Consider the following 24,355-nt stretch of genomic DNA (forward strand, 5'->3'; position numbering starts at 1 on the left):
CACTAGGCAGGCCCCCTTTTCAAAAAGTTCAACATACAAAGCAGGGTGAAAAATCTTCAGAGCCCAAAAAAACAACCATTATGGCAGGTTAACCAAGATAAATAATCACAAATGCAACCTGAGCCTGCTCTGACTGTGGGGCTCTGCAGAAGCCCATTCCATTCATCCAGTCCCATAACCATGCAGCTAAGGTGAGGTGAAGGTGTAACTGTGAGTTACTGACAGGGACACAAGTGAACACAGGAGTCCATCCAGCTACAATAATTCAGCCTCCTGCCCAGTCTTTAGGCCTTTAGACTGAGCTACCAAAGGTTCAAGAAAGCAAAAGATTTCCATTGAGCTGATGTTTCAGGTGCACAACACCAAGTGGTTGGGTTTCCAACTGAAAATCATCTTGTATGGACAATGAACAAGTGAAGAGCATTACAGGTGCTTAATCTCACTGATTTTATCACAACTGAGTCTGTGCTTCAGTGCTTCAAGAGCTTCAATCTTACATTCAAAAAGGGCTTAGGAATGAGGTAGCCTAAGAAAACATCAGCTTCCACACATGTCAGTGTTTAAGAGTTGTCATAATTCAACACAATCCCTTGTCTAAAGACAGTCTACCCCAACCTAAAAATAATTACAGTGCACAAATGTTTTATTCCAAGTACAGTGTCTTTGGTTTTCATGGCACCTCTGTGTTTCTGAATAGTGCCCTCAGGCAGAGAGAGTTGTCATTTTGCACCAGGGCTCCTTTCTCCAGGGAATCCTGTGGAAAAAGCCTGGCACCAAAGTGTGTACCTTCTTGAAACCAAACATGAATGAAGCTTCCAAGTCTCATAAAAACTTCTGACAATATCCTTCAGTAAAAGAAAAGTTAAAATCAGAACAAATAATTGTGCAAAACTCAGTTCTTGAGCAGAAAACTTCTGAACAAATTAGTGAATATTCCTAGTCAGAATAAAACCCAACAGTCATCCAGCTCTCAGTTTTTTACAAGACAAAGCAATGCCAAAGTTCAAAATGCCTAAATGTTCTTCAGGCTGATGAAGAAATGATCCTATAAATGTAATTAGATGTATGTAAAAAATAAATGTAATTATTTTTTACACTAATCAAGAGTGCAAGTCACATGCTCAACACTGCAAGATCTAACCCCACCAGGTTAGATCTAACCTTAGAGCTGACAGCAACAACATATTGCAGTGCTAGGCAGAATAGCTGGATTTGGTATTGCCAGCTCTTTAACTTTACCACAGATCCCATGATACTTGTTATTTTTCTTTAAATCCCAGTTTCTTAAGTCACACGATTATCTGGGTAGCAGTTTTATTGGAGAAAATATATAGCACCCTCTACGTGAAGAAAAATGCTAAAAGGCTCAAAAACCAGAAGGCAAATAAAGAGTAAAACACATTATTTTTACAAGTAGGTTTATGAGCAGCACAACTGGTGAAGCCTGGTTTTCTATGGCTTTGTGTCTTTGTGGTTGATTCTCTGATGTTTAACAAGGTGCAAACCCAGATTAAGTTCTTCCCATGGCTGTGAATTTCTGACAACTTTCCCCCCATACAGATCTCATAGAGCCTAAAAGGAGTTTGAGCACTTTCTACAATTTTCTCTATCACTGATATTTCCACCAGGATCCGTCCCCTCTTAACAAGGGTTAAAATGGGGAGATGGAGAGATATTTTCTTTATGCAACTCAAGTTTCTGAAATAATACTGATAAAACAAGTTTTTAAAAGCAAAGTGATTAACAATTATTAAGTCAGTTTAAAGTCATAATAAAAGTTATTATTAAAGTCAGTATAAAATACAAAAGCCCCTGAAACTTAGAATATCTGTGAACAAACAAGTATTTAGTATTTTCAATGATGGAAGCAGAAATCTCATGTCCCAAAGCACTGTCTTTTTAACAGTAATGTTTTCCACACACGTTATATTTTTCAGCCTAACTGGCTCTATGAAAAAGCATCAGCTGCAGCTCACAATGCAGCACAGCCTTTGTGCAAAGCAAATGAGCATTTAAAAGAAGGTGTATGTGTCCGCATCTGGTCCAAAAATTACCACTGTATCACTGTTGCTTGCTGCTGGACAGATTTATCTGGTAAGAAATCATGCTTACACATCACTTTTGAGTAGGCACAGAATAATTTGCATTCTATATTAAAAGAATATATATCCTATGCTAAAAGACAAAATAGCTGGCATTACGGTAAGACCCTGGTGATTGTCCTTCGTTCCCTGGAGTGGATTTTCAAGAAGCCTGTAGGAGACTGAGTCCTCTCTCCCTTATCAAGGTTACTTGAACTTGAGCAGCAGAAACAGAAATTATCAGGGAGAGTAGGTTAGGAAGAGAGAAATACAGACAAGACACACAACCTGTGTGATCACCAGATCTCGCTAGGGAGGCTGATTAAAGAAACCAATTAAATTCTTAAATAAAGGATACCAATTACAGCAGTTTTAGGGCAAACAGACCACTACTTTGGAAGAAATGTGCTGTCCCTTCTCAGCTATACAACAAATCAGCAAAGTCTGTTAGGAAAATTCTAACCAAAAGCTTTGCAGGCTCTCTCATGTCTCATGGCAGCTGAACACGCAGCATTTGCTGCTGGAGTTGAACCACTTCAAAATAAACATGTTAAATGAAGTAAAAATGCAAACCCTTACTTTATACTGAACTAAAGAAAAGGGTTAGAGTTTTAAATACTGTAATGTCTCTTCACCATTCAATTCCATACTAAATTAAGAAAAAAAAGTTTGTATTTTTAATATACACATACACACAGAAATGCCTGCATTTTACTTCTGATTTGAAGTATCTATTAAATTTGATGAAAACAGAAATTTCTTACTGTGATTCTCTTCATATCTAGCTGTCGGAGCTGCATCATATGATGGAGAACAGTGTGTTTGTACCATGTCTCCTGAGCTATTGGATTGCCATCAAGGGTGATATCTGACAAGGATGAGGAATCAGCAAGGCACAGAATATCCTCAAAACTGTAACCAAAAGAGTTTAAAGTTTTAATGTCATGGAGTAGGAATAATTTTGAGGTGGAAGATTTTATCTCTTAAGGACAGAACATAAATATTTAACTGTACTGAACACTTCCACCTATCAATACCATATATGACAAATACAAGTGCTCTGAAATACCAGCAGCTGCTGCTGGCAGACTTTTTATTCCCTTCACATACAGGTAAAAAGAGTTCCAGAATAAGGAGAACTATAGGAGTACTTAAATCAAACCCCCTGCTAAAATATGATACATATAAATCCATATTCAGAAATATAATAGATGTATTTGCCATCAAGGGCAGCATGAAAAACCTGGAAAGTAAAAGGAGAGAAAGCCAACCACAAATATCACAGAATGATCCTAGGTGTTTGAATCATCATTAATATTGGAAGTAAAACAACTACACATCATAATCTTCAAAACAGATTAGTCCATTAGTTTGAATTCAGACTACAAACTCTAACCAGCTGGCTTCTTAGAACACATCAGATTTGGTTACCTGTCAAAAATAACTGACCTGTGTAAAATGCATTTAGAGATGTATAACCTCTGTAGTGGTCCTTTCATTGAAAATGAAATGTGAAAAGAAAGCAGCTCAGATATTTAGTACTTTTAAACATCAGACAACTATTTGACTGGATTTTAATTTAAAAAAGCTGAACATTTATGGTAATAAATAAGACTCTCTAACATGTTTACAATGTTAGGGAGTCTTATTTATTACATAAATGTTCAGTATGGTATGTATGACACTGCAGCATCCTAATGTCCTTTGGCCTTCCAAAGCCAAGTCTGCCTTAAGTCAGACCCAAAGTATGCCCTGAGCTGAGTGATCAGAAAACATATGCAGTACAGATGTTCATTTCAGAGACTGTCACTGAATAAACTGCAATAGCTATTCTGGTGCAATTGGTGCAGCATGCAAGGAGCTCCTGCACTGTTCACTCAAAGGGCACAGCAGAAAAATGACAGTAAAGAGGAAGATGTTACTGCCTTTGTGCTTAGTGCATGAAAACAACCTAAAAACCAATGGAAAATTAACTGTGGGTAGATTGTGACAGACAGTGGAAATTCTTAAGACATCTGAAGAACTGGTTGTTTTGTACATGTATTTAAAGCTTGATTATTATTTTCTGTTTCTTTTTATGATCCTGCTTCCTTTCCAGAGAACAGCTTATGGAAGCACATTTTTGGAAGATCAGTCTGACATATTACAAAAAATCTACTCAATATGTCCTAAAGATAAAAGATAGTTTTCCCAAATGACACACAAGTTAGTAAAGCAAACTGAAACATGTTAGAACAAAATACCCCACAGTCTGAATTTCCATTGAGCTAGAACACATTTTGCTTAAAAAATATGAAAATCTTTGGTCTTCAAAATTATTTTAAAGTATATTTAAAAGCATTCAATATATTTATTCTGAGTACTTACTACTAAGCATTTAACCAAACAGTACTTCTTTCATTACATATGATTTACAGATTTTTAATAAAACAAATTTCTTCAGGAAATGACAGAAAAGTTGAAAGCTTGCTAGTGTGTTCTCAAGACCTTCCACTTACACATACTGCTGTGCTTTGAAATTCTCACTGCTTCAGCATGCCAGAACATTCACTCTGGACCTAAAAACAGATGTGCTTGCTTTATCCTGCTTTTAGCTGCCCTATTAGCAGATCAGTTTTAGAAAGAAACAGTAGTGCAAAAAAGTGTTCTCACATCTTTTATATGCATACAAAAACCCTGAGCTTTAGAAATTCCATACAGAAAAGTTCATATACTGTACTTGTCACACTGTATCCTAATCCTAAACTAATTAAAGCTTTAATGTGCTGCATTCCCAAACAGACTGCACAATTTACAACCAAGCTTCTGCTGCTTCCCAGCCTGCAGACTGCTGGGACAGAGCCCCGTGGTGAGCACCCGACAGGAACCAGAGGCCACATCCCAAGGCTCTGTCTCCAGCCTCTGTTCCCCACAAAGGAGCCTTGAACCTGCTCAGGAAACACAGAGCAGCTCTGGATGGTGCTGTGTCACACTGCCTCAGCCAACCTTCTCCATGGAATGTCTGATTATCTTTACAAAAGATCTCCTCCTGCAGGACACAACCACCTCTCATTCCTGTTCCTCTTCTTACATAAATTATCTTTGCTAAAATTGTCATTTCAGCAACACAGATATAAGTCACAAATTTGGGCTAAATTATCAGAAAGTGTTTTCTGGAAATCTTTTGAGAATAGATCAGTTTTCCATCTTTGTTGATGCTCCAAGTCCTGCATCCAGCTCTCCCCTCTGCCAAAGGGACTCAAACCCATTTCTCACATCAGAATGCAGCAAATACCTAACAGCACAGCACTCTGGAGCTCAGCCTGCACCAGTGAAACACATGCACAGGACACAGGAATATTTATCTTCTGTTTTAATCTGCTTTTTAGGGAGAAAATTGCTCCTTCTCTACACATTTGCATCAACTTTTAAAAGCACATTGCACAAAGGGAACAGCTCTGGAATAGAGAAGGAAGGCAACATACATACTATGGTCTGAAAGAACACCTGAGAGGGAACTCTGTGTTCAAAAATACCCAAAGAAGAAAACTTGCGTTTTTCCAAGACTCTAACTACTGAACTACCTATGAGAACAGATGTAACTACCATCAACCTTTCATTCCCCTTTACCTGCTGTTGTTCAAGCATTTAACAATGCATTTATAAATTTTCATCTTGCTGAGTAAAAAGTTACTTTCTTGTTTTTATTAGGTTAAGAACATTGCTTCTCTCAGGTTTCCAATTCAGCAACCAAATGAAGAACCAAAATTACATGAGCTTGTATCCAACTCATTCCATATGCCTAGACTAAATGAAAAAGCCAACATAATGCTGACCTGGACAGCAGTGTAACACTGAAAATATGTATTGTGCTTCCAAGATTAAAAAATGGTCTTCCCTGGTTTCACATGTTCAAACATGAGCAATAACCTTCTTTCTGATTCTCTGTGGCAAATCTTACCTACAAATGTTACTGCAATCTCTTCCCTGTGCCACATGACAAGTTAAAAATGGAATTTCTCCCATTTCTCTACAACCAGTTCTATATATAGATATTGCATTCAGCCATCAGGTACAAACACATTCAGAGTGTAACTAAGATTGTTTGGGCTGAAGCCAAAAACAGGACTTCCTTTGTTTCCTGACAGCACCAAGTTCAGTTTTAGCTTACATTATCTTACCAATATATCCTTCTTTTCTAAAAGTTCTGCAGAGAAGCAGCAGCATTCTGAGCCCTTCTCTGAAGTATGAGGTAAAAAGAACATAGTGATTAAACCCATGGTGTATCCTCATGCCTAAAATAGTGACAATTTCTAATGGTGTTCTTGAGTCTTCTACTGAAATATTAATTCAATATGTCAGCATGTGTCAATTTAAGACTCAAATATTTTCACTGACACAAAAATAGAAACAAGAAAATCTTTCCATGGAAGCATTGCTCCAGAAATGCTATTTTAAAAAATGAACATTAATGAAGTATTGCAATGAAATGGTAACAAATATATTCAAGTTCTGGCAATTTTGTTGTTTGTTTTCATTTGCAGGTTTTTTTTAATGCACCTACAGATAAATTAATTAAGAGTATTGGTGCACCAATTTGCTTGTCAAACAAAATTCAGTTGTATAGACAGAGTTGTTTTTAGGAAAAATAATTTTTCAAATTACTCTATGGCCCAGAGCAAATGGGGTAAGTGACTCAAAAGCATAGAAAACCATTTAAAGGGTGTAGGAATGGTCAGAGAGAGCACAGCAGTTCACTCGTTGGTTGCAAAGAACTTCCTCAGTCAGTTCAAAGAGTACCAACCCAAGCATCAGATCACAGATGGTCAAGAATATACTTAAATAAATAATATTTAATAACTTCCCTGGTAGAAAACATATCTACTACATAACCCTGAATAAGGAATTACAGAGGGTTTTAGCCTTCAGAACCGCTATATGTAGTAAAAGCTTATTATTTAAAAAAACTCCAAGCTGAATGTGATTAAAAGAAGTTTTTCATTTGTGTGGTTTAAAATAATGACTGGTAAATAGAGAGTTAAAGATATCCATCCACCTATCTACCTATATGCATAATCAAAATTTATAGAACAGCAATATCTTTTGTTTAACATTAAGATTTTTTGATACCTATTCCAGCTGCAAACTCAAACTAAATTATTTATTTCCATATATGTTCTAGATAAGTATTTGTAGTTTATGAGAAACCTAAGCAATAGACCAACTAAAGCCCCCATGGATAAATGACAGAATTTTTAATATAGTGCCATGAAGCAAACTACTGATCACAAACTTTGAGAAATCTGTCAAAACCTCACAGAAAATTCCAAACATTTTTCTTTCTTTGAACACTGTAGAAATAACATGCATTTGCATAAAACAATATGTGAAAGCAGCCAGAAAGCTACAACAAAAGGCACCAAGTCCATAAAAAGACAGGGCAATTTCCCTGACTGCAGTGATGTTCCCTGACAGCCAGGGAGCCAAGCTGCTGCAGTCTCCTCCTTGCTCCTGCCAACCTGAGACTTTTTTTAGAAAGCCAGAAACAAAGGCAAGTCTCAATTCTGGAAATGATTCAAAAGCAGCAAAATGCTAACCCCCTCTCATCACCACACCGAAATAAAATGTAAAATAAAAAGACTAGCAAATTAACTAAGGGAAGAGCATAAGAAAGACTCCTGCAGTTCATCTCTGAATTGTTTTTAAGTGTTTAACAGCCATGAGTATTTAAGATGTACTGCATTTGTACTTTAAGAACCTAAGAAACATAGACAAGTAGGTTGGAGCTGTCTGCAAGACACATAATGCAGGTGAATTTAAAATGTTTGAGTAGCTGCTACAATAAAAGCTCCCACTAAGTACATTCTACAGAGAAAGCAGATATCACAAGAATAGCATGGCATTTCCAGTAATTAGAACATGAAGCATCTTCCCCTACCCCACATTTAATTATTTGATTCTAAACAAAGAAAGCTGTTGGTGATCATGGGATTAAAAAAAGGACATACCAAAGTGAAGATAATGCAGGCACTTAGGGTTTTTCTCAAATACTGGCATGAGTATAAAGGCAGACTTCAAAAATGCATTAATATGAAAAGGCACAGAAGACAAACATTTCTATTTATAACAAAATGCTCTTAGTTACTTGAAACTATAGAAGCCCAGCTTTGTGAGTTGAGCTATTTTGCTTCTGCCATCTGGTCTGAAAGGGAATCATGAATATACCTTTCAGACTTTATTAATACATGGACAAGTAAAATACAGGCATGAAATAATTTACCCATAGCAAGCAGAATCTGACTCAGCAATTTGCATAACTCCAGAAATACAGTGATGGAATGTTAAATATAACTTGTACCTTGCATCATGCTGCTTTAACAGACAACTAGGTTAACAGCAAAACAACCTATTTACAAATCCACTTTTAATTTTGACCACTATAAACAGTATGATAATCAATTAAAAATGTTTCCTTGAAGAATACTCATAGTATAACTACATTTAAATGCAAAGGCTTTCAAGAATTTTTTAACTTAAAGTAGAAAATACACAATGGCATGATTTTTTTAGTCTGATATGTTAGGGGAGGAAAAAAGGATCTGTACTCACAGTGTTTGAATTCAAATTTTCATGAAATACAGCTCCTGTAGGATACTTCAAATTACTGATAGGAAGCAAACTACTATTCCCCTTACCTAGAAATATTGTTGAAGCTGAGGAAGAGACGCTGGAGACAGGGCAAAGTATCCACATCTTTCTAGAAAGAAAAGATAGGCATAAATTCAGCAGATGGAAATGGCTTTTGAGCCTCTTTACTTGGCCTGATGAAATGCTTTCATTTCTAAATGCTGTAACCTTGCTGCAACATTGATTTGTGTTGAACGTGCAGCTCCATCTCTCCCTAATGCAGACTGCAAGGGAGTGTTTCAGTGCAGATCCCACTCTGCAGAACACGCTGCATCACTTGCAAAGCAAATCGTGTTAAAGGAAAGGAGGATACTGCTGCTGCTTTCTGAACAGCCTTTTGGGAAATAAGCCAAGGTGCTCTCTCAGCATTTAAACTGCAGGATAAACATGCTTAAAAAAAAAAAAAAAAAAAAAGCTTGCTGAAATAAGGTTTTTGAGGTGCAATACAGCAATACAGCAGTGCAATTAGCACTGTGAACAGCAGTGACTCTCCAGTCAGAGAATGATCTGAAGGACTCTGTCACCTTTACAACCTTCACAATTAACATTTAGAAGAAGGTATGAGTTTACAGAATAAAAAACTCTAAATTTAATATTCCACTAAATGCCTTTGCAGAAAGTCTCTAAATAGCAAATAGCTCAAATATTAGTAAGATGAAACATAGTAAGTAAGAGCAAACTTCCTTTATGAAATAGACATCCATCTCAGACAGCACAGTCTGCAGGGACTCACAAGCCATTCACACCTAACCCCTCAGTTCTGAGTCTGCATCCCTAACAATGGCCACACTCCAACTTGGAACCACAGGATACAACCCTGGGAAAGGGCAAGGAGCATCAGAGCTCAGTGTCTTGATTTTAGCCTAGATCTCCTCCTCCCTTCATCAGATTTCTGACATGTCTATATAGCAGTCCAGAACAGTTCATTTCAAAGAGGTAAACAAAGGCAGCTCTAACAAAGCCTGCAGCTCCTATTAATGAAACACTGAATTTAAGCCAGCAAAGCTGCTGAGAGTCACCACTGGATAGGATAACATGTTAGAACAAAGGGATTAAGGGATCAAGGCTGCAGGTGCACAACTCCTGGGTCAGAGCTGTCCTGAGTCCTGCCAGGTCAGACATGGAAAGATTGAGTTCACAACAGAGGTGCATTTGGGTGTCCCCTCTGTCCCCAAGGCTACTTGGTGTTCATGCCTAAAAGGGTGGGCACACGTGTGAGGACAGGCATTATAGGGTTGTGCACTGTAACTCAACTAATCACTGGGGAACACAAAGAAATTACCCCACAAGACAAATTTCCTAGCATGATGTGTTGCTGTCTTGTAAAACAGGTTTCAAATCTCATAGGTGCAGCAGGAAAATCCCCAAAACCTCCAGCTACTTCAATTTTGATACAAAGTCTTATAGTGAGGGGGACGGAGGGCAAGAATTCTTTCTTGAAGAAATGGTGAACACCTTGACCAGTCCTCCTTCCAGTTTATGATCAAGCTGCAAATGACAAAACCCAAAATTCTAAATTTTTACTACCTCAAATTAAACAAGCAGGTCAGTCTTTCAAAGAAAAACATAGATAATCTTCCTAACAGAGACTCCAGCTCACAACTGGATGGAAAATAAGAAGATATTTCATAACTCATGGGATGCATAGATCTGTGCTTTTGATGCCCTGTGAGACTCTTTGTCATCATTTCTGTTTGCTGCTCTCCTGACAAGTCAGCCTCTCTGAATGCACTTCAGTCCTGTAAGATCCTTCTGCTATAAACCAAGCCCCAGGACTGCCTCTGCAAATCCTGCAGCTTTGAACCAACTACAGTTCATTCTTACAAAAATAACTGCTCATGATTCAAGGATTTTCAGTCTGTAGTGGAAAGCTCAAAAACAGTCCCTAAACTGGTAGTCCAAGGCCAATGGATTGTAAAGGATGATGGCAGATTTAATTCCTCAAACCAGCTACAACCCAGTTGGATAACTTAAGTTATTCCATACAGTATGGGCAGAGAGTTCAGTATAGAACCTTATTTTTGCTTCACAAATGAGATGATAATTTTTCCTACACAAGAACAATACACTTAGGGCAGGTCAAAGGGATGTATGTGAAAAATAAGGAAGGTTCACCAAAAAAATGCAAAGTTATTTAAAACAGAATTATTTTTAAAATTATTTTAGAACAACAATTTATTTTTAAAGTTGAGTTTAGATTCTTTCATTTGAAGGAATAAGCAAGTTTAAAAAGCTTGATTCATAATGAGCATTGTCACAGTAAGTGAGTAAGTAAAGCACAGCAACCAAATTCTTTTCATGAGCTTAGGAGTGAATCTTTTGCAGCTAAGAGCTACAGCATAACAACAACATGATTAAAATATCTCCTCCACCTGCACAGTCAACCACATGAACTTAAACTTCATCTTAAATAAAATATAACCCCCCTCCCTCAGCTACTCAAGTGCTCCAGAAATAAACTATCTTGGGTATTCTTTCCATAGAATGAGATATTTCTTTCCATATTTCTGCATTTTTAGTAATTTCCTGTTGCAGCAGAATCTGAATTTCCATACAAAAGGAATGTAGCTTTCATTTTAAATAAATCAAACAAATATAAGAAACACATGCACATTATTGTACACACAAAAAAAGATAACACCTATCATTAACATATGAAAAAATATTTTATTTTACTGGCCATATTTACTTAGAGTTTTAGACAGTATGTGTCCAAAACTTAGACACAGAGTTAGTGCCATACTTGCTAAAAATAACATTCAATGAAAAACAAAAGAATCTACGCTCACAAAACTGTATTTCATTAGAATTTAATCAGAGTAAAAACCCAAAAAGATACCAACAAAAACAACAGTTAAATACACCAACAAGCCAACAAGTAAAATAAATATTTCCCTGAAGAGAACATCATCTTCTGAAACACTGTCTCTGCCAGGAAACACTAAAGCATTGAGATGCAGCACAGACTCCAAGTCTCTAAGTCACTAATTTAAATTTCATGCTGACTCTCCACTTATGACAGCAGAAAGCAAGCAGAAAGTACAAGTTGCACCTGAGAGGACTGAAAGAAGCTACAAGCAAAGAGAATTCTAGGTGACATCACTGACACAGGAAAGTACAGTGACAGAGTCAGCAATGAGCAGAAATTTCTCATTTTTGAGATGTAAAATCAAATCCTTTTTGGCAAACAGCAGAAACTGAAGAAAAGAAAGGCTCAGCAACAGCAGGGGACCAGGAACAAGAAGAATTATGCAGGCCAGAGAAAGGGAGCTATCTAAGTAATCTGTTTTATTTTAAAAAGCTCTTGCTTGAATAATCCACTTGCCATGCCTGACTACAACTCAAATTGCAAAGCAAAAATCTTAATTTTTAGAATATGAAAACTTAAAATGCTGAGTTAAAGTTTCCATTGGAAAACGCTGCTCTTACAATCAATACCTTTTTTCTCTGCATTTGCCCCAGCAACATTCTCAATATAAAATTTAACATGGCCTTATGGCTTAGCTAACCTACAGAAAGTGAGATGATTTGTTTCTAGAACATGAACTTGTATGGAAGAAGAGTATCTAAATCTGCATGTTAGAACCACAAAATCTCTTCCCCCCCTCCCCAAGGAACATCATGAGCTTTCAAGATTTGAAACACTACAAGTCATCATAGAATCACAGCAGAGTTTGGGTTGGAAAGGACATTTGAAGGTCCTCTAAGTCAAGTCTCCCTGAATACAGTCAAAGAAAATAACACCAAAATGAATGTTTGTGTTTGTTTCACCTTTGTGTTGTACAATTAAGTATTGCAGCAGAACAATATAAGCAACACAACATGAGGAAACACGAGATGTCAAAAATCTGAAACACTGACATGGTTTAAAGAAGCTACAGTTACCATTCATTTTGCCAAAAACAAATAAAAGGAAATGCAAAAGAAAAAAAGAGAAGGACAAGAGTTTTGCTCCTTACTATAGCAGAGACTTGATTGTGACGGAGGTTGAGCTCTGTGAGTGAATCCAGTCCATTCAGGTTCTCTACAACAGTGAGGAGGTTTCTGGCAAGGTTTAACACCCTCAGTTCACTTAAATGACCAATGTTTTCTATTTTAGCAATCTGTCAGAGACACAATAAACATGCACACTGTGCTTTATATGGATATAAAATATAGATGTATATATGTGACACATTTTCTAAAAGCATACATGAACTATCAGCTTCATACAATAGTGTGCCTGTGTTTCTCTAAACCATGATACTTATTCTGGATCTCTGAGTATTCACCCATATTTTTCTTGCCATCCTGCATTTAAATTCAGTTAACATTTCCTTCTATCCCATCAGAAACCAGGTTATTTCAGCTGGGCTGCTCTGTAGCAGCAACCTTGAAGACACAAAACCACAGCACTTATCTTCCACCACACTCACTTGTCTTCCTGGGATTAGAAAAGGGAGGGACCTAACAACTGAATTACAGCAGACAGAAAGCTGGCAGATGCTTGTTTTTATACTTGATAATAACCTATTTTAAAGACTCAGGTGATAATGACAAAGCAAAAGAAAAAATAGATGCATAGAAAGAGCAATAATAGCTAATGCTCCTTAATTTTAGTTTCTATTTCTAGAAATACCATTGTATTTTACAGAGGCATTGATTATTGCTGTGATGATTCAGTATGGTTTTGTTTCCAGCTGTTATTAATGTATCCCAGTGATCCACACCAGGCTCTCTATCCAGACAATTATTTCTCATGGCAGTGTGGATCTGTCCTCAGCACCTCTGCAGAATTTATGCCTGACTTGCACCCAGGGAGAAGGACAGCCCCTGCATGAGGGACAGCAGGGCACACTCAGTGAAACCCATGCTGGGGGGCAGAAAGAAGCCAGCAGGTTTTCCTGTGGAAAATACTTGAGCAGCCCCAAGGTTTTGGCAGTGCAAAGAGCTACCAGTATGTACCATTCCCTGTCAGTTAGAAACAGCATCTCTGCACCACTGTGAGCCCCTTTAGCACCCAGGCCCAGGCACTCCATCCCTTCTCCAGGAGGCCAACAGTGCCAAGGTGCAGAGCAGTACAAAGTGCCTGGAGTCACTGACATGGAACTTCCTGCTGCTTTGCACCAGGGCAGCTGTGGCCATGCCACTCTGCACCACGTGTCCAGCAGCTCCTGGAACAGGAGAGGTAAGGGAGATATAATTTAAGAGTTTGAGAACATCCCATTTTGTTGGTAATTTCCATATACCCATATACATATATGTGTACATGTAAGTCTCTGATTGGAATATGCTGCTATAAGAAATATTTCAACAATTTCTCAGTTAAAAAGCATACAAAAGTAGATAGCAAGGCCAAAATTACATAACATCTTAAACCTTTGATTCAAGGTGCTTAAACTTCTGATTCCATTGCTAATTAAACTGTCCATTTATCTGAATTTTATACGAAAATACTACAGCAAGAGGAACAGAAAATAGCCCCATTTAAAAGATATTTATACAGAAAGACTTTTAAAAGCAACCCCAAGAGCAGACAGTTGGCATGAAGAGCATAGACCTCTGCTGATGTCTGCCCAGCTAGAATGCCACAGTCTAGAATATTAATCCTGGTATTTCACTGCTATTGCAAAGATAATGATTTCATCAGCAACATATAGAAATACTCTTTATCACTTTGCTAAGCTTTAAGATTAACTCTTCTGAATTGCCTGTTTCAATTATGCATGCACACATGAGGGTACACCAGCTTTTCATATGGGCTATTAGGTAAGAAACAATACAAGCTATTATCACTTTTTTATGGATGTTTCAAATAATACTTATATAATATCAAAAAGAAATTAGTACACAAGTCAAAGTCTACTTGTAAATACTGAACAAAAAAACTATTTATTTTCTCATTTGCTTCTATCTTTGAACCCCTCACTATGAAATACAATTCAGCAAAGGCTGTTATGCACCAAATAATCACCCATCAATAATTAAATTGCACAAATTAAAGTTGGATCTTTAAAAAAAAATCTGAGATTAATGAAAAGAAGTTCATGCATTAAAAAAAATCAGGTTGCATAATTTTACTTACAGCTTGAACTTCTGGAACAAAAAATTATTCACAGAATTAAACAGAACACAGGAAATTACTCCAATGACATTTCCTATTCAAAGCATTCTAGAATAAAATTCATGTGTAGAGTCCCTGAATGATACAATTCCATGAGTCTATATTACTGAGTTAATAACAGTTAATCTAGTGTATTTCCAATACCTTGCCTATAACATGTGCACAGGATTTAATTGTTCAGTGTTCACCTGGGATCACTGGTAACATATTAGAGATACTGTACATCATTATGCTCAATTATTATTTTCCTTTTGCTGAACACCACTGAGATAAATCTGGCTCCAATTCTCTGATCTGTTGTTTAAACTCCTACATTCTTGAACATGAGAAACTGCATTTTGAAGTTCTCAAAGCCAATTATGTTGCTGCTTCAGAAATTTGCCATATAGTCTACGTTAAATTTTAAGATAGACTAGAAGACTAGTCTATCATAAAATAACCTATTTCAAAGACTCAGGTGATAATGACAAAGTAAATGACAAATTTGACACAATGACAAACTGACAAAATGACAAATAACAAACTGCCAAAATAAAAACCCCACAAATTTAAATAATTAAAGGAGCTCCCTTATTCAGTGTTATATAAGGAAACAACAACTTCAAAACAAGACACTAGTCCACTAAGATGTATCCCAAATACAGCATTTCTTCCCTTCATTTCTTCATAAAGCCTTCAAAAATAACTAATACTATGGGATGGCAGATTGGTGTTATAAATTTTGAATTTCTCAAAGGCAGGGAAAAAAAGAAGTTAAACAAGAAAACATGCTTATTTTTGAACTAGAAAGGAAGAGAAAGATAATTTATTTATGGAAGTTCTTAGTCTTTATTTGGTCTTGACATTAAAAATACACTAAATCTACCTAAAAAGGAAATAACTAACTCCATTTCCAAACATTTGTGCCCTTCACATCTACATTTATGATGAAAACATTTTGGAAACCAAAATAACTTCCTGAACTCCAAGATTTAATGTTAATTCCTGATATAGGGTAATTTGTTACATTCTCTGTGTCAAAGTTAGCCTATCATTATGAAGGTGATCCAGCAACAACCAGCCAAAACTCCTAATAAAGTTGCAATTCATGTAAATAGTTATACAGATACTTGAAAAAATAAAGTCAGCTCTACATCACTTGTAAGAATTGTGCAAGATGTGTTTCATTTTCATTGGTGATTGCTTCATTTGTGCTGGGAAAGTTGCTGACTACCAAAGCTGTAGCGTTAGTCTGCGAGTATTTTTATCAAAAACATAACCCCCCATCAGATTTCCAACAGCAATACAAAAAGGATTGTGCTGTTCAAGCAAACACTTGTGAATGAATATATTTGGAGATGGCCAAGACTCCAAGGGCAATGCCATCCCCTGGTCCTAGACTGCCTCTGCCACTGCTCATTGTTTGACTAATTCAGAGCAGCCACAAACTTATTGTATGACCTATAGTCCCTAACTTGTCTTTTTCTTCTCCTTTATACGTATGTGGGGAATCTGGTTTTGTCAGACCACCAGCAGTAGAAACAGCAATCAATCATACCAATAAATTTTACAGCAGTTCTAAGAGTGTGTTACTTGAACTACACCACAACTGCTTGTGGCAGGTTACTGTTGTGTAGGTAGGAGTGCCATCACACTTGGCTAACTCGGCATTTTAATCACTGTCACCTGTAGGGGCCTGAATATATGTATTGTTATAAAGGAGTCCTTGTGAATATATATATGTAGTGAGAGTCCTATGTATTAGATAGGTGGGTCCTGTTGCTCTGAATGAGCTACAGCTGTGGGATCCTTGGTTGGGTAGCAGCTGTAGCTCATGAAGGGCTCTGGGATAAAAGGGGGTTGGGTCGAGAGCCCAGAAGGAGCCCCTATGGAAGCCATGAGGAACTGCACAGCAGAGAGGAGCTGCATAATAGGACCAGCAAGAAGGTATGGACTTTAAGATGGGACTCCAGAAATATGAAATACAATAAGATAACAACAACAGTCACCTGCCTGAAGTACAACACTGAAAGAACAAGAGACTGGTACAAATATTCAAAATAAACACCATGACACCTTTTATTAACGTACTCACTTCTGGTGACCTTAAGAGCTGCAAAACTTGCCACCAGTTCCCTTTCATGAAACAATACTTTGGTGAAAGACACAGCAAATACAGGATGTCTACACAACAAACATAAGCAACCAAGTTATTTTACCATACCTGATTTCCATGAAGATCTAAAACATCAAGGTTTTTTAGGTTCTCCAGATTTGAGATCTTCTTTATTCTGCAAGATTTCAATTATGACAATTATTTTTAATATTAGATTAAAAGAATCTTTCATTTTCCAGCTAATACAAAATCAAGCCTTTTTATCCTAACAAAAGTAACAGAAATACAACATTTTGAACCATGAAAAGAAAATTTATAAATGAGTATGACTTTAAGACTATCACCTTTCCTTTCTGACTGTCAATAATTCAATAGCAGCAGAATTTATGTGGCTCTTCTAGAAAAAGAAAAGGATGGAATGCTTGCTCCACTGCAAACCAAAGTCAAAAATTTCATTGTCTTAAAACTTCTCTGTCCTGTCATGTTTTGTCAGATTCCAAACCTAGGCTATTACACACCCAACAGCATCATCTACTGGCTGATGACATTAAATACATGTATCAAGCATTTGCTTTCAGAGTAATCAAAGCTCACACACAGGCCAAGCTGAAACAAGTTGGTACAACTCTGTCTGATGTGTAACCACTCACTCACTAGTGGGCCAAGTCCTATCTACCTCAACACCACACTTCTAAGGTAAACTGCACCCAGGGTGGTTATGATAAAGAAAAGAATTTCTCAAAACACCTGAATATTGTAGTATCCACAACCCCAACATTTCACTATAAACAAAAGTGATTTCTACAGGTGAGATTTTTAATACAAAAGCTCCTAGCTCTAGTAACATTTGGCACTATTGAAACTTGTCAGTTTTGAGCACAGGCTGAATTAGGAGGTACACCCTTTATAATCTGCACATAACTGTAATCTGGTCACTAGTTCCCACTGAACATAAGAAAATGAGGAAAATTTTAAAACCTTTAGATGTATGAGCAATTCCACAGATGCATGTATTAAATTATTAAAATTAAAGGCTACAAGACTAAAAGCAATAAATAAGCATTAAAATCCATGACTCATCCGTCTGGTATGTTTCCCAGATAAATATATCAGGCAGAAATATTTTTATAGGTCATACATAATTAATGAAGACTACATTTGATCTGAAAAGACATTCCACAACATGTCACACACATCTAAGAACATATTTAATGATCAATCAGAATAGAAGATTATATGGGAACATGTGAACTACTTGGGAAATGTTGCTTAAATTTACTAAGAAAGAAGCTTTGACATCACACAAAATCTGTGTGCTTCCTCAGTGGGATCCCTGACATTTAGCTAATCTTAGGGCAGGTCTGACTGGTATGACAGCAAAATCACAAACTGAAAACTGTATCAGAAGCAAAGAGAAATCACAGTTGCTGCACCATAGGAGGTAGAGTGCCCTAGTTAGGTTTTATTATTTTTACCTGTTCTTTCCCAAAAGAAGGACTCTCAGGGATCTCAAAGTTGAAACCCCACTTATCTCTTCAATCTGATTATCATATAAATCTAAGAAAACAAGATGGTGAAGATTAGAAATATTTTGGATACGAGTTATAAAGTTATGCTGGAAATTCAAAAGACGAAGGTGATCTTCCCCATCGATAATTGGGCACACTGTCAGTTTTTGCCTGGAAGAGAAAAGAAAAAACAGAATACACAAGTAAGTAACAAATCAGTACTCTACCTTCTGCTCACCCACTCTGACTGAACAGAGAAAACTATAAACTATATCATTTTGGTTAAGACAGCATTAATTAGGTTTGCTAATTAAATTATATAGATAAAGCAGAAACTGTTGCCTATTAAAAAATTAGCCTGAAAACACAGCTGAAATACTGCCAAAATTTTCTGAACCCCTCTCCTCTCAGAGATTTGCTTGTTACACAGAAACTGCATGGAAGTTTTGTGTTGTTGTTGACCACACAAATGCCAACAGATGTGGTCTCACACTCTGTTAAGTTTTCCTTCAGCTATCACATGAACAGCCTGTTCAGGCCAGAAATCTGCCTGCCTCAGGTGACAGCTCTATGGAAACACTCATCACAAGGACATTCTCAGAGACTTTCTCCACAGGACACAGCTCTTCTCTCAAACACACACACACAAACCCAACAATCCAATCCCCCCACTGGCTGCAGCCATCAGTGGGGCACTCTGGTCACTTTAAACCAGGGCCTGGGGCTCTGGGGTGTGTGCTCTGTCACCCTCTCACCTTTCCAGAGTAAGTCTGTCTGAGTTCAGGATTTTTTCTTCAGCAGTACGTTGCAATACAGGAAATGATATTGATGAACTGCTCCCAAAGTTCGTGTTATCTATCGGAAAATCATACAGAGAACACATGAACTACTGCTCTGTAGATGCATGTCTTGAACTGCAGGTGATAAAAGCAAAATTTTCTTTCTTATAAAAAGTAAAGCATGAAAATGCTTTTTGCCTCCATTCAGTACTGTGATTTATCAGTTTCTTTCCTGATATTATGACTATATCCCTCTACATCCTCTTTCCAAAGCACATCTATTTCTTTGAGATTTTTGTCAACAATTTGTTGTGAGCAGATATTTTGTAAGTGCCTTTATTTTGATTAGAATTACCCAATGATATTTTAACATAAAATTGTAAACTTGTTTCACAGTTTCAGTATCTGAACTTAAAGAAGGTATTACCCAACTTAAGATGAATTTAAAAAGACACAGATCAAATAGATATCGATAGAACTGGAAAATAAAGCACCAAAATACTGAAACACTGCCACTGAGCCACAAATAAATGCAAAGTCTTTCAAAGGTAAATGCACACAATACCTAGTGATCATTGGTATTTCACTCCATTATCAAAAAATAGGCAGCCCTTGAAAGCATATTTATAAATTCATCCTCATGCATTTCAATAATATACAAGGAAAAAAGGGAGGTTGTCTAAAAATACCTGTAAAATTAATCAACAAATGTGTTCTGTGAGCTTTGGCTTATTTAGAAAATGATCCACTGAAAAATATTGGTCAAAAATGGACCATTGTGCATGCACACTACTGAAAATACTGGCTTGACTTCTGTATGCTTGCCCTTTTTTTCCTCTTTCTTCAAATAAATCAAATAAGTTAGCAGGGAAAACATGAAATCTGCAAGATAAGTGTTTTATTACCATAGCAATGAGTCCATTGTTGTGTGAAATATACTATTAGCTATCTGTTTGAGTAAAACAATTTGTCAGTCAATTTACAATCTTTTCAGTGCTACTCTTGAATTTTATCATTAGCTACTCTAACAACATTCTCTATGCATCCTTCAAAATCAAAACTGTTAAAAAGTCCCCAAAATATTAAAATCAATTAACCTTGTTGCAAAAATCTTACTTTAGTTGTGTCATAGGTTTTTAAGCCCATAAACATAAGACCAGAAACTTAAAATTATCAGTCTGAAACACGACAGGATAGCAGTAAAGTGACTTTTTTCTACTGTCATCCTCCTAAAGGCATGTAAGAGATCCCTATTACTGCCCTTTTGTTAAGGAAAGTTTTATAAAAAGCATTCATTTCAATGCCTGTATTATATTTTGGAAAAAGACTTCTAGCAGCCTCCTGACAATGGTCTATGGACCTCTCTTAACATCCTAAGGGAGCACTAGGAAATACCTTTGGTAAGGCTCCCAGTAAAATACAGACTAATGAGGAGATCCCACTGTTACCTGAAGCATGTGAACTAAAAATGTGGCTCTCTGCTCATGCTCTGAATTTTGTAGGGGTGTGAATAGAAACCTCCCCAAATCCTGATGAAGACCCTGTGCTCTGCTTCACCAGAAAACCAGAAAATTCTGTCAGACTGGATGGTGCTGGGAGATAGAGCTGCTTATTACACACCAAAGGACTTAATACTGTTAAAAATCAAACTGCAGACTTACATTTACTCCACTTGCACAGTATCCAATTCTGAATGGCTGCTGGCCTTCAGTTTTTTACCAGACTCAATAAAGGGTTGCCATGATAACTAAATTAATCTTCCACTCACACCAATCATAGGCAAGCAGCAGCACAAGGCAGAAGTGTTCTTTCAAGTCTTTTCCAGTCCTCACCACAGTCAGGAGTGATAGCAGCAATATCTTGCTTGGCAAAGCCAAGAGCATGCAAGCACAATTGAAAAACTATCTCTCAATATCACAGTTCTAAATTAGAAACTAATTTTGTCTAAACATATTAAAATGTTAAACATCCAGTAAAATGTTACTTTAGACAATTGTGTGGCTATTGAGGGAATATAGAGTAGTGCACTTGATAGGTTGTGGCTTTGTAGGTAGAAGAAAAAAATACTCTTCCACAAGGGGGAAAAAAAAGGATGAAAAAAAGCCAAGCAGTGAGTTAAGGCCATGATGCAACAGTAATCACATTGAATTACTGTAGCCAAGTAGGAAACACTGTCACTCTTATATTTTCTAATAATGATACAATCTTTCCTTGCCTTTTAAAGAACAAAACAGATACAAAAGACAAACAAACCAAACTTTATGGAATATTACCTAGTCTTCCAGAGTAGTTTTTTTCCAGATCATGCTGCAGAAGCCTATTGTGGAAAGATGACTGCTCTTTATTTATTCTGAATTCAAACTGTAACACAATATTATAGACAAATGTTAGGAATTTGCAAATGCAAATAATGTCTTTACACAAATACAGCCTCAGTACTAACAGCTCTCAGGAATTACAGGAGAGAGTTACAGATAGAAGATTAAGAAATCATATATATATGATTTATACATATATATATATATATATATATATATATATATAGTGCTTACGGCAGGCTACAGTACAACCCTATGTTTTAATAGGATTAAATAAAATAAAAAAATACTATCAGATACATTAGATATTGTAAGTCAACAGATGAGTCCTGAAAAGGTAATTCCTATTTGAAAGCATACAAATTCATCTGTATCATACAATTACATTTGTTAATTCAGCTATCCAAGAAAAGGTAATAATTACCGGTTTGGTTTTTTCTGGTATTGATGAGGTCTGGATGACCAGCTGGAGACCACAATTATTAACCTGCAAATTGGAAGAAGATTAAATTAAATGCTACCTTTCTCAGAAATATCAATACAATTGTTGATTGCAATATTGATATTACATGTCAATAGAACTGCTTTTTAAACAATAAAGCTATTTTCAACAGGAAAATCTACCAAGAAAGGAACTATTTTGCAAAATACTATGAAGAATACATCACAGCTCTAAGTAACATGAAATTTTTCGTTTACAAAAATCACACTGGTTTTAGCTTTAAAAATACACTGAAAGCGTGACTTACATAGAGATATATCTCTCAGTGTGAAGAAAACAAGTATTTGCATTTTATCACGCCTTGTATTTTCAAAAGACGAAACATGTTGGTCTTTGAGCTAGATTTATGCGACAAAACCGAGACATCTCACTGGAGCACAGAACCGAGCGGCTCATCCATGCACCTCCCAGCACGGCACAATGATGTCGGGGCGCTACCGCCCACCGGCGCCCCAACCCTGGCAGCACCCACCCCGGCGCCGCCGGCACCCCAGCCCCGCAGCACCCAGCCCCGCAGCACCCACCCCGGCACCGCCGGCACCCCAGCCCCGCAGCACCCACCCCGGCGCCGCCCCGGCACCCCCGGCACCCCAGCCCCTCAGCACCTACCGCTGCGGGCGCGGCCCGCGGGCCCCGGCCGGGCCGGCCCTTGCTGGGCACCATGGCCCGCTGCCCAACGGCCCCGCGCAGTCCCTCGGCCCCCGGCGGCCTCAAGCAGCCTGTCAGAGCTCCGCGGTGCCAAACAAGCCCGCACGGCCCCACGCCGCCGCCGCCCTGTCAGAAATGGCTCCGCCGTTACCCCGGACACGGCGGTTTCCGCCCCGCCCTCTGTCTGGGGCGGTGCCGAGGGGCGGGAAACCGTGAGGGCTGGGAAACCGTGAGGGGCGGGAAACCGTGAGGGGACAGGGACGGACGGATGGACGGATGGATGGACGAACGGGTAGACGGATGGGTGGATGGATGGGGCTCTCTGTGGTCGTCCTGCTGTGTGCGGTGTCGCCCACACCCCACTGCCCCACAGTAAAAAACACATATTATGATTGTATTTTTCTGAATTCTACGAACAAGTGGCTCTGTGTGAAAATCCGTGACAAATCCAGAAGCTAGATGGCCCCTGTCGTGCCTCAGGAAATTTTCTTTTGTGGGCATAGAGTGGTCACCAAATGTGACAATCACAAAATGCGACAGTCAACCTGTGCAAGCTCCTGGTGCTGATCCTGCAGCAGCTCCTGGAGCCCAGAAGCTCCGCTGATGCATAGCGGATGCTTTTAAATACACTCATCAAGAAATTAGTGGCAGGAAAAATAACGGTGTGGCTGCCAGTGCGTGGAAGGGCTGTGAATTGCCTCATGGTGTCTTTCCCAATCAGAATCATGGAATCATCAAGGTTGGAAGGGACCTTTAAGATAATCAAGTCCAAATGTTAACCCAGAACTACAACTGTAACCCCTAAACCACAAACCACATGATCCAGTGCAGATCCAGACCCTCTTAAACACCCCCCCGGGCAACCTATTCCAATGCCTGGCCACACAAATAAATAAATATTCCAGGTTTAGCTTCTTGTATTGTCATTTTATATTTCATCTGCTGGAAAATGCACCATAAGAAATCCGTGCAGATTTTGGTTGTGCAGTTGAGGTTCATGGGTTTATGATATTTACTGCATACCAGTGAGCCATGGGTTTCCCTCTAAGGGACTTCTCTACATTAATACATGTAGTTTTAAGTTCTGCTGTGTTTACAAATACTGCTTTATCTCTAATGGAAGTTAGGCATTATAGAGAACTCTTACATTAAAAAGAAAATAAAACAAAACAAACAAACCCAAAAACCATCAGTCTGGCAATTTCAATGGAAATCTAATCAACAGTGTTTGAAATTACATCAGTCTTCATCTGGTCAAAAGCCAGTTCTGTGCTGCGACCACTGGTAGAACAAATAAACACATCTAGTGTCCTTTGCTATAAAATCAAGTTCCCTCAACCTTGACAGAAAGATATGTCAGATTAACTGAAAGGTCTCTCTCAAACATCGTTTGAGTTAGCTATTTGGGTAGCATAAAATACTTCTTTGTTCATACTCCTGACCTTGTTTGTGCCCAGGGAGGCAAACAACTTCCATGAACTCATACAAAATCTGACCCACAGCCCCTGTCCATATTCTTGCCTAGAATGTGTAATTTGTGTTTGTATTTCTCTGTCCACTGGAAAAAAAACAGCAAAGTGATGCATTACCCAAGACATAATACAGAATGTTCCATCAGCAGACAACTAGAGATTTGGTTAGTGGTGCTTGTAAGC

At 37.8% G+C, this 24,355-nt stretch overlaps 1 protein-coding gene across 3 annotated transcripts in view; it reads right to left on the bottom strand.

The window, feature by feature from the left end:
- The window catches only part of LRRC49 (leucine rich repeat containing 49), a 42,438-nt gene extending 19,566 nt beyond the window's left edge, over positions 1–22,872 (bottom strand). The window contains exons 1-9 of one of the 3 annotated variants that reach the window (XM_059482084.1): positions 22,662–22,872; positions 21,975–22,037; positions 21,506–21,593; positions 19,209–19,308; positions 18,421–18,624; positions 17,054–17,120; positions 12,707–12,850; positions 8,756–8,817; positions 2,846–2,993 (exon numbers count right to left, since the gene is read on the bottom strand). In XM_059482084.1, coding sequence (XP_059338067.1) covers positions 2,846–2,993; positions 8,756–8,817; positions 12,707–12,850; positions 17,054–17,120; positions 18,421–18,624; positions 19,209–19,308; positions 21,506–21,593; positions 21,975–22,037; positions 22,662–22,715 — 930 coding nt within the window. In that variant the 5' untranslated portion in view covers positions 22,716–22,872. Of the gene's footprint in view, positions 1–2,845; positions 2,994–8,755; positions 8,818–8,915; positions 9,031–12,706; positions 12,851–17,053; positions 17,121–18,420; positions 18,625–19,208; positions 19,309–21,505; positions 21,594–21,974; positions 22,038–22,661 lie in introns of those variants that run through there. The other 2 variants (XM_059482086.1, XM_059482087.1) reach the window with 2 other exon arrangements.
- Between the last annotated feature and the right edge of the window lie 1,483 nt (positions 22,873–24,355).

Source organism: Ammospiza nelsoni, chromosome 14 (genome assembly GCF_027579445.1).
Source record: "Ammospiza nelsoni isolate bAmmNel1 chromosome 14, bAmmNel1.pri, whole genome shotgun sequence".
Lineage (NCBI taxonomy): Eukaryota > Metazoa > Chordata > Aves > Passeriformes > Passerellidae > Ammospiza > Ammospiza nelsoni.